The 13,657-nt window shown below is 45.6% G+C and overlaps 1 protein-coding gene across 1 annotated transcript; it reads left to right on the forward strand.

Annotated features, from left to right (window-relative positions):
• The first annotated feature begins 118 nt into the window (after positions 1-118).
• Positions 119-12,314, forward strand: PEG10 (paternally expressed 10). The gene is given in 3 exon segments (XM_019798582.2): positions 119-367; positions 7,065-8,269; positions 8,272-12,314. Coding segments are annotated over 3 exon segments (2,382 nt in total). The 5' UTR covers positions 119-362; the 3' UTR covers positions 9,444-12,314.
• The last annotated feature ends 1,343 nt before the right edge of the window (positions 12,315-13,657 follow it).

Genomic DNA, 13,657 nt, shown 5'->3' on the forward strand with positions numbered 1-13,657 from the left:
TAATCCCGTACTCCCTCTAGCGGCGGGCCCGTGTAGCGTGGTCCGCCCCCGCTCCCCTCCGCCCCCCTAACCCGCGGAGCACGCTGGGATTTGGCGCCCCCCTCCTCTGTTCAGCCTATATAAGGCTCCCAGTCGGCGCTCCCGGTACACGCGCTTCAACTTCGGTTGGTGTGTGTCGAAGAAACCTGACTGCGACCTGGGGAGAACAGCGAAGAGGGTCCACCGAGCCTCGCGAAAGGTCCGCTGAGCGGGCTCGCGTCCGGAGCCACTCCGGGCTGCGGAGCACCCAGCGGAACCCACGCCTGGCACAGGTGTGGGACCCCGTCCTCCTGTCTTCGCAGAGGAGTCCTCGCGTGGTGAGTATGCGGTGAGGATGTTTCTTTTATTAAGATCACATTCATTCCCTGCCCTTTTCGGGAGCTGCGGGAGATGGAGTAGTGCCCCTGAATGTCTCCACGCAAATCTTGTCACGCCTTCACTGGCAATACCCCAAAACAGAGTGGAGAAACCAAGCCTTCGGGGCTTTGATTTCCAGGACTCAGGTCCAGATAAGGGCTGTAGCAGACATGAGCTGAGGACAGACATGAGCTGCGGACAGACATGAGCTGCAGACGGACATGAGCTACAGACCAATTTGCAATTTGCTCTTCAAAAGCGCTACATAGTGATAGGCGCTACAAACTAATTGGGGCTTCAATGCGCTATAAACTAATAAGCGCTTCAAATGCGCTATAGACTGGTGCTTCCAATGTGCTACAGGCTGATGGGTGCTTCAATGCGCTACAAACTGATAGGCGCGTCAAATGCGCTATAGATGGATGGGCGCTTCAGTTGCGCTACAAACTGATGGGTGCTTCAATGCGCTACAAACCATTATAAACTGCAGCAGTATATGAGCTGCAAACTGATGACTGATTTGCGCTTTAAATGCACTACAAAGCCTGAGCTGCAGAAGATTAGCGCTACAAAAATGATAGCATTAGCACTACAACAGCGCTTCATTGTGTTACGAGGCACAGGAACTGCGGAGGTACATGAGCTGCAGAGAATTTACACCTAAAATGCGCTACAAAGTAATAACAGCTGCAGAGGTATACAAGCAGCACTGTTCTACGCTACGAAGAAACCAGCCGTAAAGGGACAAGAGCTGCAGAGTAAGATTACTCTGTCTTCTTAGTGGGGGACCCCACCCTTTGTCTCTAACACACCTTTTGGAATGGCTCCCACTATGTTTTTCTGCAGGACGGTTGTCTGCATGATGGTGCTGTTAGACAAAATGGAGCCCCGGGCAAAAATTAGTGTTTAACATTCTGCCCACACCATTCCTGCTATAGCAGTGGAATGGAGGGGAGCTGACTTGAGTGTAAAAGGGAATCTTTTGGTGGTGGCAGAGCGGGCTGCCTTGCCTAGTTGCGCTTGATTGAAGTGGCGGTGTAGTTGTAAAGGTGGCGCGAATTGGCGTCCAGCAACAGTTTGTGGAAACTGTTGGTTTGCTTAGTATGGGGGGGGTGTTGGATCTGGGGGTGATTGCTCTGTTGCATGAAATGAATCTGGCTGTGGAGGATGGTGGGAGGGGTTTTGGGAGGGGGGATCCTGGGAGAGGCAAACAGCCAGTCTCAGACCTGCCCCGCCCATTCTAGCGCGCCTTCTCTGCAGTATCTGCTCAGAGCGTGCTTAGCGCCTCCCAGCGCCTACTCAGAGCGCGCCTCCTCTGCAGCGCGCCTTCCTAGAGCGCGCCTTCTAGACCCTTTCTCCCCAGCCCCGCCTCTCCCTGAGCCCCCTCTTCTGTGGTGCCTCCCCCAGATCTCGACTCTCCCTGAGTCCGCCTCCTCTGAGGCCCCTCCCTCAGACCCCGCCTCTCCCCGAGCCCGCCGCCTCTGAGGCCGCTCTCCTAGGCCCTGCCTCTCCCTAAGCCCGCCTCTTCTGAGGCCGCTCCCCGAAACCGTGCCTCTCCCTGAGCCCGCCTCCTCTGAGGCCTCTCCCTCAGGCCCTGCCTCTCCCTGAGCCCGCCTCCTCCGAGGCTTCCCCAGACTCCGCCTCTCCCTGCGCTCTCCTCCTATGAGGTGGCTCCCCCCAGACCCCCCTCCACCTCCCTCTGAGCCCACCTCCTCTGAGGCGATACCCCCAGAAAGCGCCCCTCCCTAGGCCCACCTCCACTGAGGTGGCTTGCCCAGGCACTGCCTCTCCAAAGCTTGGCCCCTCCCTGAACCTGCCTCTTCCGAGGGGGCCTGTGGCCCCGCCTCCCCGTGCCCGCCTGCGCCTGCGCAGTGTGAGCCCCCAGCCCCTCCCTACAGGCCCACCTCCTCTGCGCCTGCGTGCCTTCACTGCTTTCACTGCCTGAGCCTGGCTGCACAGCCCCTCCCACCTGCGGCTTCTTGGTGCTGATTTTGCTTTTTATCCACTAGTGTCTAATAAATATAAGAATAATAAATAAGAACAATTAGCAACAATGGTAATTATACCTGGGATTTACGAGCACTTTTTACAAGTGCTTTGCATATATTAAATAATTCCACAATTTAAACTCTTGATAGTGGGTTATGAAAGGTGCTTCTGAGCAGACTTGGCTGTTGCCCCTAAGGACAATCCAGCTAAATGTTTTTACTACAAGTGAAAAATTAATTGTTTTAAATACTTTTACATTTAAGGTTTTCTTGAGACGCTAGTGGACATTTCTGGTGGCTTACTGGAATCAGATTCTTTGGTGGACACAAAATAAGGAACAACTTGATCTGTGTTTCATAGGAGTTTTAAGTGGCTTATTGGTACTGTTGGCTTGGCCTTGGGGCAAGGATGAGGTATTTATCTGTGTGCCTATGAAGCTGGGTTTTTTTCCTTGGAACTCTAGAGGATTAGCCCTGGCTAACTTGCCTACATACTTATTAATTGTGGCTGGCACATGGTAGGCATTCATTAAATATGTGTTAAATGACCAAGTGAATTGGCTTATTCAGTGCTGTTCTTGGCATCTGCACGTGTTTTTTGGTTTCTTTGATATGGTGCCTTGCTGTCCTGGATTGTCCAAAGCATTGCTTGCCTTATCTCTCACACTTAACAGGATCTTTAAAAAAAAAAAATGCATTTTTAAATTCCAGTAATGTAAGCTGTAATTATAATACAAAACTATATTTATTTAAGATATTCAAAATAATTAGCTTTTTAAAAATGAAAAGCAAAAGCTAATTATTTAAATTTGGGGTGAATGGAATACTTAATGGTGGTACATAATTGTCATTTAAAATTTGCATAATGTAACATCAAGTGGTTACATTACAAAATATAGATTGGAGGGTTTTAGCTGGCATTATAAAACGTGTATAAAACAAATTGATGCCTTACCTCCAATTAGATGTACATGTTTATGTTTCTAACTAAAGGAAGAAATTTTAAAACCTGGTTTCCTATATTATAAGCTATGAGCCAGGACTTTGACTCCCAAATATCTGGTCCCCCCCCCCCCCACGACAAGTATACAATTTACATATTTTTACATATTTTACTTATAGTAATTACAGCTTTCAGTTAGTCCCCAAGCCTACCTTGCCACCCTAACCCCCACCCCCTTTGGAAATTTGGTGTCTGCATTCTTTTAAAGTTCAAAACAATGGTAAAAATGTGCATATTAATGTAATTTGAATTTCACAAATAGTACATATGGTGCTAAAAAAGAAATTGGGACATTTGAAAATGTAAAGCAATTTAGAGTTGCTTAATGCAGTGTCATTTTCTAATGAGATATTTAATGTGCAGTCGTTTTTGGCTACTGTTACTCTTTGGTGTGTTTGGGGAATAAAAGTTTTTAGAAGTCATCACGAAAAGCCAAAGATAAATCAAATGTATTTAATTCCTATATAGACTAACACTGAATTTTTTCGCGTATGTAAAGGTGACATCTGTCCCATGTGGCTTGACTCTATGCTGTGTGTCCTTTCAGGTTTTAGGAATGGGGCCTCTTGACCCCACCTCTGCAATCCAGCCCCTAGTAAGGGGGGTTTAAGGAGCCATAGTTACGTAATGCAAATCAAGTCACAGTGCTCCTGTTTCCATGTTAACTGGTGCTTTAGTTGGTATTTAAATATTTCTAAACTTTTTTTACACTGACTGTTAACCTGCCTGCCCACTATCCTATCATTTTTAAAGGTTGAACTACTCTTCTCTTGGCAGTTATCTCCTTTAGGACTTAGAGACCCACTCCAAAATTAAAAACCCCAAGGGTGGGTACCTGATGCCTGATCTTGGTAAAGGTCAGGGGTTTCAAACTGATGACCTTATAGGTCAAATAAGGTCCTTAATTTGACCAGCACTGGATTAAAAATTTGTTAAAGAATTGAATGTCTTTGGGAGGGGACATACATCCCCAAATTACATAGTCACAGCCCCTCCTTATTGTCTTAACTCCAGTTTCTTCTCACTTTTATGTTACCTTCCTGTCTACCAAAAGCATTTGAATTTTAAACCCTTATTGATCTTCTGATTCCCTAAACAATAAAATGATTGTTTGCTGATTTCTGAACATGTTGTTATATCTGTCCTATTATTGTGTTTTGCAGATGTTAAAACCATCAGACTTGGGCCTCAATAAAGCTCACCCCAGTGACTGTGATTGACATGTAGGTTGTTAACCTTCCTGACCTGGGTCAGGCAGCACCATGCCATGCTCTGAATGCCTTTCCAGAAGTCTTCTCTCTAAGTTTTCAAAGTATTAATGTCTAGATGACAGAAGTGGCACCTGAATCACCTGACTTGTGCTTATTCATTGTTTTTTAATGGGACATTAAAACTTCTAATAAATGGGACATTTATTAAATTTAAAAGCATAATTTAATTTAAAAAATTATTAAAAATAAAAACTTTTAATAAATAAAAATTGCACTATTTTGTGACCTTATATTTTGAGTGTCACTAATACAATTATCTTTAAGGAGTTGGAAATGAAACAGTGCCACCGGTTATGATGTGTTATTTTCTAAATTTTTAGGCTATTTAGAGTATTTTATCTAGAATGCCAATTAAAAATATTAAAATGGCACAGTAATTCTGCTCCTTAAAGACTCTGCTTGTTGTATAGCCACTCCAAGGACAGTGCAGAGCATAGAGAAAGTGGCTGGGGGTGGAGGGTGGGGGTGCAGGACAGGGGCCTAAAGGATTATGAGGGGGTTTTAAGGAAGAAGGAGGAAAGGGTATGTCTCTAGCCAGACACAAGGCTGAAGTGTACAGTCATCATGTTTAATTACCACCACCTTTTTTTTTTCTTGTACCCTATTGATTGAAATATTAGCTATTTTTCACCTAACTTCTTTGAATAACATGTTTATCTTTGTGATTTTAATTAATATAATTAATTTAGTGTTCATTTTTGTCTTGATGGGTTAGAGAAGAACAGGTAGGTAGGACTGCCTGAGTTAAAATTTAGTGAACAGGCACTCTGCCTGCTTTATAAATTATATTGTTAAACTTTTGAGCACTTTCTTAAAGTTTTCCAAATATGAGAAATGCGCATTTAAAAATTATTAAAGTTAAAATAATTGAGTGACTATAAATGCGTTTAACCCTCTTTGTAGAAAGTACATAGGCACTGTTGGATGATTTATTGTCACCATACCCATAACTAAGACCTTTAGTCCCCCAACCCCCCATATAGCTACTCTCCACCTAGGAAGGAGTACAGCCCTGTCCTGCTCTAAATTACAAACTTTTGGGGGTGGCGCTGTGCTGACAAAAACTTGTTTAAAAACCAGAAGTTGCAGACTGGTGACCTGCAAATCAAATGAGGCCCTGGGTTTGTTTGGCCAACAGTATATCCCCCCAAAAATTAATGTCTTTTAGGTGGGAAATGCATGCCTAGGTTGCCATAGTTGCAGCCCCTCCCTGTTTTAATTTGCACAGGAAGTTACCTTTCTTATTAATAACTTTGTTAATATTAGCTAACAATTGTTAAATATTCACTGCTTTACCTGCATTATTTAATTAAATCCATATTATAGGTTTGAGATGTACTATTATTGGGCTTCTTTGAATGTCCCATTTTACAGCCCAGCTCTTCCTAGGAGGCATCAGGGAATATTTGTTGATTGCATAATAAGGAGGGAAACTGATATACACATGTCGCTGCTCAGTGCCACTTCTGTCCCATAGGGAATTCTCTTTGGGAAATCAGGTTATGGTCAGATATAGACAATCCTGTGGGTTTTGTGACAGTTGTTGTTGTTTTTTTTGATAATGACTTAGTAACCTCCATGGAGGTAGTGCCCCTTTCCCCCAGGGTTGATGAATACAGTCATTATGATTCTAATCCCCCCCTTTTTTTTGGCTCCCTATTGGCCAGAATATTAGCTATTTTTCAGGTAACTTGTCTAATAACAGTTATCATTTTGGCTTTACTTGTGTGTTTTTATTTGGTCTCCATCTTTGACTTAAAAGTTTCTTGCTGCGCTCTCTTGATACAAAACTGTTTAGAATGTCTCACCCTTCTTTTATAGTCAGTGAAGGTAAACTTGCTATTGATATAGTTATGTATTGTTGAATCAAAATAAACAGGTGACATTTGAAGAGGAAAAGGTCATTTGGACACGAAAAAGTAGGGTGCTTTTTGTTATCTGTTGTCTTAATTGATTAACTTCTTTCACACTTTTGCAAGATTTGTGTTTGTTTATTAATTATTAATGTAAGCAAGTAGAACAAATAGATACTTTAAATACTCATGTATTTAAAGTATTTTAGTGGATACTTTAAATACTCGTGTATTTAAAGTATTTTAGTGGCTCCTGGGTGCGCCTGGGTGGCTCAGTCGTTAAGCGTCTGTCTTCGGCTCAGGGCGTGATCCCAGGGTCCTGGGATCCAGCCCCGCATCGGGCTCCCTGCTTGTCTGGGAGCCTGCTTCTTCCTCTCCCACTCACCCTGCTTGTGTTCCCTCTCTCGCTGCCTGTCTCTCTCTCTCCTTCAAATAAATGAATAAAATCTTTAAAAAAAAATAAATTAGTGGCTACTTTAAATGCTAAAGTCTTTTTTGTAATGTGCTGCTTTGAATGCGTATGTTAAATTTATGCTTTTGTCTTCATTTACAGAAACAAAAAGCTTCTGAAAACAAAAAGAAGAAAGGGTGGAAGAGGCGGCCAGGATCCGGGCCTCCATCCCCACAGGAGCGAAACTACACCTGGGAGGTCTCCTCCCATCCCAGCTCTCACCCTGGGGCCCGACTGCCCACCTCCTCCTCCTCCTCCTCCCCCCAACGACCCCTCCTCCTCCTCTTCCTCCTGCTCCTCCTCCTCTTCCTCTTCTTCCTCCTCACGCAGCGCCCCAAGGGGCCAGTACATCCCCAACCTGGCCGAACGAAGGCGGGACGATCTCTCTGAAGAGATCAACAACCTCAGAGAGAAGGTCATGAAGCAGTCGGAGGAGAACAACAACCTGCAGAACCAGGTGCAGAAGCTCACAGAGGAGAACACCTCCCTTCGTGAGCAAGTGGAGCCCACCCCTCAGGATGAGGAGGACGACATCGAGCTCCGCGGTGCTGCAGCGGCTGCTGCCCCAGCCGCTCCGCTAGAGGAAGAGTGCCCGGATGACCTTCCCGAGAAGTTTGACGGCAACCCAGACATGCTGGTTCCTTTCATGGCCCAGTGCCAGCTCTTCATGGAAAAGAGCACCAGAGATTTCTCCGTGGATCGCGTCCGCGTCTGCTTCGTGACCAGCATGATGACTGGCCGTGCCGCCCGCTGGGCCTCCGCGAAGCTGGAGCGATCCCACTACCTGATGCACAACTACCCGGCCTTCATGACCGAAATGAAGCACGTCTTTGAAGACCCCCAGAGGCGAGAGGCCGCCAAACGCAAGATCAGACGTCTGCGTCAAGGCATGGGCTCAGTCATCGACTACTCCAACGCCTTCCAGATGATCGCCCAGGACCTGGACTGGAACGAGCCCGCCCTGATCGACCAGTACCACGAGGGCCTCAGCGACCACATTCAAGCAGAGCTGTCGCGCCTCGAAGTAGCCAAGTCGCTGTCGGCGCTGATCGGCCAGTGCATCCACATCGAGAGAAGGCTGGCCAGAGCGGCGGCGGCTCGCAAGCCGCGCTCCCCGCCGCGCGCGCTTGTGCTGCCGCACATCACGAGCCACCACCAGGTCGACCCCACCGAGCCTGTGGGCGGCGCCCGCATGCGCCTGACCCAGGAAGAGAAAGAAAGACGCAGAAAGCTGAACCTCTGCCTCTACTGCGGAAATGGAGGTCACTACGCCGACAACTGTCCTGCCAAGGCCTCGAAGGCTTCGCCGGCGGGAAACTCCCCGGCCCCGCTGTAGAGGGACCTTCAGCGACCGGGCCAGAAATAATAAGGTCCCCACAAGATGATGCTTCATCTCCACACTTGCAAGTGATGCTCCAGATTCATCTCCCGGGCAGACACACCCTGTTCGTCCGAGCCATGATCGATTCTGGTGCTTCTGGCAACTTCATCGATCACGAATACGTTGCCCAAAATGGAATTCCTCTGAGGGTAAAGGACTGGCCAATACTGGTAGAAGCAATTGATGGACGTCCCATAGCATCGGGCCCAGTTGTCCACGAAACGCACGACCTGATCGTCGACCTGGGAGATCACCGTGAGGTGCTGTCCTTCGATGTGACTCAGTCTCCGTTCTTCCCCGTCGTCCTCGGGGTGCGCTGGCTGAGCACACACGATCCCAACATCACATGGAGCACCCGATCGATCGTCTTTGATTCTGAATATTGCCGATACCACTGCCGGATGTATTCTTCAATACCTCCGTCGCTCCCACCACCAGCACAGCCGTCGTTTTACTACCCAGTGGATGGATACAGAGTTTACCAACCGGTGAGGTATTACTATGTCCAGAACGTGTACACTCCAGTGGATGAAAACGTCTACCCGGATCACCGCCTGGTTGACCCTACCATTGAAATGATACCTGGAGCACACAGTATTCCCAGCGGACACGTGTACTCACTGTCCGAACCCGAAATGGCAGCCCTGCGAGACTTTGTGGCCAGAAACGTGAAAGACGGGCTGATTACTCCAACGATCGCCCCGAATGGAGCCCAAGTTCTCCAGGTGAAAAGGGGGTGGAAACTGCAAGTTTCCTACGACTGCCGAGCTCCCAACAGTTTCACCATCCAGAATCAGTATCCTCGACTCTCTATTCCAAATTTGGATGACCAGGCTCACCTGGCAACGTACACTGAATACGTACCTCAAATACCTGGATACCAAACGTACCCCACGTACGCCACGTACCCGACCTACCCGGTAGGATTTGCCTGGTACCCAGTGGGGCGAGATGGGCATGGACGATCGCTCTATGTCCCCGTGATGATCACTTGGAATCCGCACTGGTACCGCCAGCCTCCGGTACCGCAGTATCCGCCGCCGCAGCCGCCGCCGCCACCTCCGCCGCCGCCGCCGCCGCCATCTTACAGCACCATGTAAACACTTGTCGTGTCCTTCAGGATCTCTACCCTCAAATTTATTCCTGTTCAGCTTCTCAATCAGTGATTGTGTGCTAAATTAGGCTACTGCATCTTCAGGCCAACCTGAGGCACAGCCCTCTCTGAAACGGCTACAGAAAGGTCAGGGCCACCCTGGACTGGCACACATCCTAAAAACACCAAGAGACCTCCACCATTTTCTGAGAGCGACAGAACATTTACCAACAAACTGTCTCTCCGTTTTCCACCTTAACTGCCAATTTAACTAAAATTCGTAACAAGTTTTCTTCCCAGCGAATCCTGGAAGCCTGGGTTTTACCTGCTGAAACCTCTGTCGCCATCTAAATTAATAGGCTGCCAGATTCCACGTTTAACATTTACAGAGAAGCTGATGCAAACACAGGAAATGCTGATTTCTTTATTGGGGGGGAGACACGGAGGAGGAGAGCATGACTTTTCTTGCAGTCTCGGTACTCTTGTTACATCACTGGAGGACCGACGCCTTATTAAGGAAGCCAGAATTGTTGGTGCAGTGTAAAACGGCTTCCGTGATCTTTTTGCTGCACCCTTAGAAACTTCACCATCTTCAAACTCCGCATTCATGGTTCCGTTAATTTTCAAGGAGCAGCAACTGGACCGGTTCTCCCAGGAGCAGGCGAAACCCCTGCAACAGAAACACCTCAGGCCTCAGAAGGAAGTGCTCTCTCAGAAGGGACTCTTGCATGTTTAGAGTGTGCCTTCACACCCTGGTGCAAATCACACGTACCCAAGAACTCTGGCTTTCTCACAACACCTTACCATCATCATGCCAGTAATTGCTTCCACGAAATGCTAAACCTGGTAATCAGAGACTGTTGGTGGCACCAGGTGTGTTAGATGTTTATGAGGCGTGACTACCTTGAGGTCCCATACCCAACTCTTAAGAGACTCTGAGTTAATGTTCCCAGCTTGTCCTGGTACTTCGGAAGAAATTTCAGGAGTGTTGTTGATTGGCTGGAAGAGGATCGCCTGAAGTGTTGGAAGCATCTCTCCATGTGTCTGCCTCCATATGCATCTGGGCATTTCATCATCAGTCCCCTCACTAGACTGTAGCATTAGGATGCTTAGAGAGGGGACATGAATTTAGCACCCAGACCCACACTCCTATGCCTGTGAGGGATATCTTTGAAGAAGAGGAATTGGGGCACTGGACACTGTCTTGAAGATATGGACTTCTTTAGTGAGCTTTAAATCCAGAGGGTGGCCTGATAGTGAGGGTAACCTCACTTTAAAAGGATCAGAGTTCACACAGTGGAAAGGGGTTCCCTCTAGAGGACAGAGACCAAAAGAAGCTGCCAATGAGTGAAAGGCCTCAAAGCAATTCAAATGACTCAAAGCAACAGACAACACAAGCGTTGTCTTCAATCCAGTGGTGACCTCTAGTCTCCTGGATGCTTTGTGCTAACCTGGGACGGCCTGACTACTTTAGCCCGGTCTTTTGCTACTACCTTGAACTATCGGTCTAACCTCTCTCTTTCTGTTTAACTCTATACTACTGCCATTAACCCTGCTGCAGGATTTGTGCCATCTTTCCTGCCTGGTTGCTGAGACTCCATTTTGCTGCCATGCACGGAGAAGAAAGAGGCGGGCTTCAAGGGGTTAGTGTTTCAGTACACCACCTCCCGTTGCCAAAACACAGTTTGAGCAGTAGACAACATGGTATAGATTTCAAATTGCGTATCATGAAGAGGAGTCTAACGGTGAAGTTTCCTTTTTCATCATCTTCTTTCACCCATTCATTATCATCCACCCCTATTCTTGCATGTTTAAATACTTCAAAGTTTTAGCTGTAGGTTCGTAGTGTCTTTTAACAGTGTTTCCAAGTGGTGACTGCTTTCAGAAGTTATTTCCATTGAATTACAAAGTACTATCCAATTCTTTTTGTTAAACTAATTAAAGTTGATAAGTAACCTAATAGAAAACATTTCTTTACTGTGAACTTCTCTTACAACACTGTGAATGAGAGGCTCCTGAGAACTGGAGTTATTTGTATAATGATCCATCCCATTCATCTTCAGTCTGCTATTTTAGCATCATATAGGACTTCAATTTTATCAATCCGGCTTTTAAAAAATCACACAAAAAAGACCTACAAATTCAAAAAAGATACCTAATTGGTTATTTAATTCCAAATGACTCCCCCCGCCCTGCCTTTTTTTTTTTTTTTTTCCTTCAATGGAATCCGAAAGCTTGTCAGTCACTCACGTGTTTTAGAGTAATTACTTTTAAAATGGTGCGTTTGTGCTTCTGGACTATTTTGAAGCGTCACTTCAGTTTACCTCAGATCAACCCATCATCCATACATTTGAATTCAAGTTGTTTTGTGTCAAATTTACAGTTGTCACTTGATCTTCGGGCTGCAGAGGGCCTAGAAGTAGGTCACTGCCTGCAGCCCCGGCATGAGCACACGGACATTTGCCATCACAGCAAGCAGAAGTCTGGAGGTGTTGACCAACGGCAGCAGCAGTCAGGGAAAGCGTGGTGGTGGGGAGCAGCGACGCATGGATGAAGACCCTGACGTGCATTTGGCTGTTCAGTAAAGCTTGTGAAAAACTGGTGGCAGTGTGTTCTATGCTTTATTGCTATATATACTATCTATAAATGTAGGTGTTAAGGATAAGTAATTTCAGATTTATTCTATAGTATCAGAGTTTAATAAGTTTCCTTTCACTGAATTTATTTTGTTGCTGTGGATTATGTTAATTGGATACTTCAACTTTTTTTTTTTTTGGCATTTTTCCCACAAAACGCCTTTATTCATAAGAAAGGAAAGAGCAAAGAAATTAAATCTCCACGGGAGTTAGAAAGGGAGCAAAATAAAGCCTAAAGGAAATACATCAAAACATCAGAATTATTAAGCAAAGCCAATATTCAACCTTTTTGAAACAATTTGGCAAATTTGGGAATTGCGGCTGTTAATTAAATCAAGGAAGAAGAAGATATGAGCTCCCGTTGTTAGGCAAACCTGGAGAGAACTAGTGAAGGTCATCATGCTAAGATCTTGAAATGGAGGAAGTTTACATACATTTCTGAAAGGTCAATTTAGTTTGAGCAATGAGGTATTTGTACTCGATGCTGGAAAACGGAGAATTAGTTTGATTCAATCAAGTAGGGTGACATAAGGAACTTGCAGGTGCACAAAATAAAGAGGGGCACATCTGTATAGTGCAGTCTGGATTTGTGTTTAAGTTTGTAGGTACCTCTTGGGCTCCTGAATTGATCTGGCTGTCATCCACCACAGACGTCAGAGGTCAGATACGGTTCCAAGATTGCCAACAGAGAACACTCTGCTGGAAAGACCTGGGCAGAAAAAAGGACCACCTGCCGAAATGAAGAGCTGGGTGGGAACNGTGGGACGCACGCTGCATTTTCATGGAAAGAATGAGCATCTAGTGGGACTTAAAGTTCTTTGTTGTGTCAGATTGTAGAATGTGATTGATGGAAATTGGTCTGTGGAAATTACATTGTTTTTATTTCTTTAATCAGTTTAAGTAATAGGGGATATATATAATAAGTATTTTAGGGTGGGAGGGACTATTAAGTAATCTTAAGTGGGTGGGGTTAGTTTAAAAGTTAGCATGATATTATGTATTAGATAACTTTATAAGTGGACATGTGTACTTACTTGTGATCCTTTACCCTATGATTGCTACCCTTAAAATTTTCAACTCAGAGGGAACTGCAGGGAGATCAACCTATTTAGGGCAGATTGGATATGGATAAAACTCTAGTGGGAAGAAGTTCAAAGATGATTGGATAAACAATTTAACTTTGCCCTGGCTATTAACTCCAGGGATCCATATTGTGAGCAAAATCTTTGGAGAGTTACAGGATGAGTAGATATTCTGAGAAATTCTTGTTGGAATGAAATTGATAGTGAAGGATGGTAAATATTCATGGAAGTTACAGAAAAGTGATGAATAAGAACCCTGTCAGTGGCCCTCCTACCTATCCCTGCCTTTTCTCCCTACCCCTACCACCTCCCTACCTTTCCCCATTTTATTGCTGTATTTCTCTCTATTTACTAATATTGTATTGATGTTATAATAAAAATTCAATTAATAAAGATTTAGTGGTTAAGTGCAAACTGTGTCCTGATCATTTCAGCGCCGTCCACCAACATCAAAGGAACAGGGTAGGGGGAGGGAGGAAGGGGAGAGTTGTAGCAGTGAGGGT

The sequence above is a fragment of the Ailuropoda melanoleuca genome, chromosome 1, assembly GCF_002007445.2.
Source record: "Ailuropoda melanoleuca isolate Jingjing chromosome 1, ASM200744v2, whole genome shotgun sequence".
In the NCBI taxonomy this organism is placed as follows: Eukaryota; Metazoa; Chordata; class Mammalia; order Carnivora; family Ursidae; genus Ailuropoda; species Ailuropoda melanoleuca.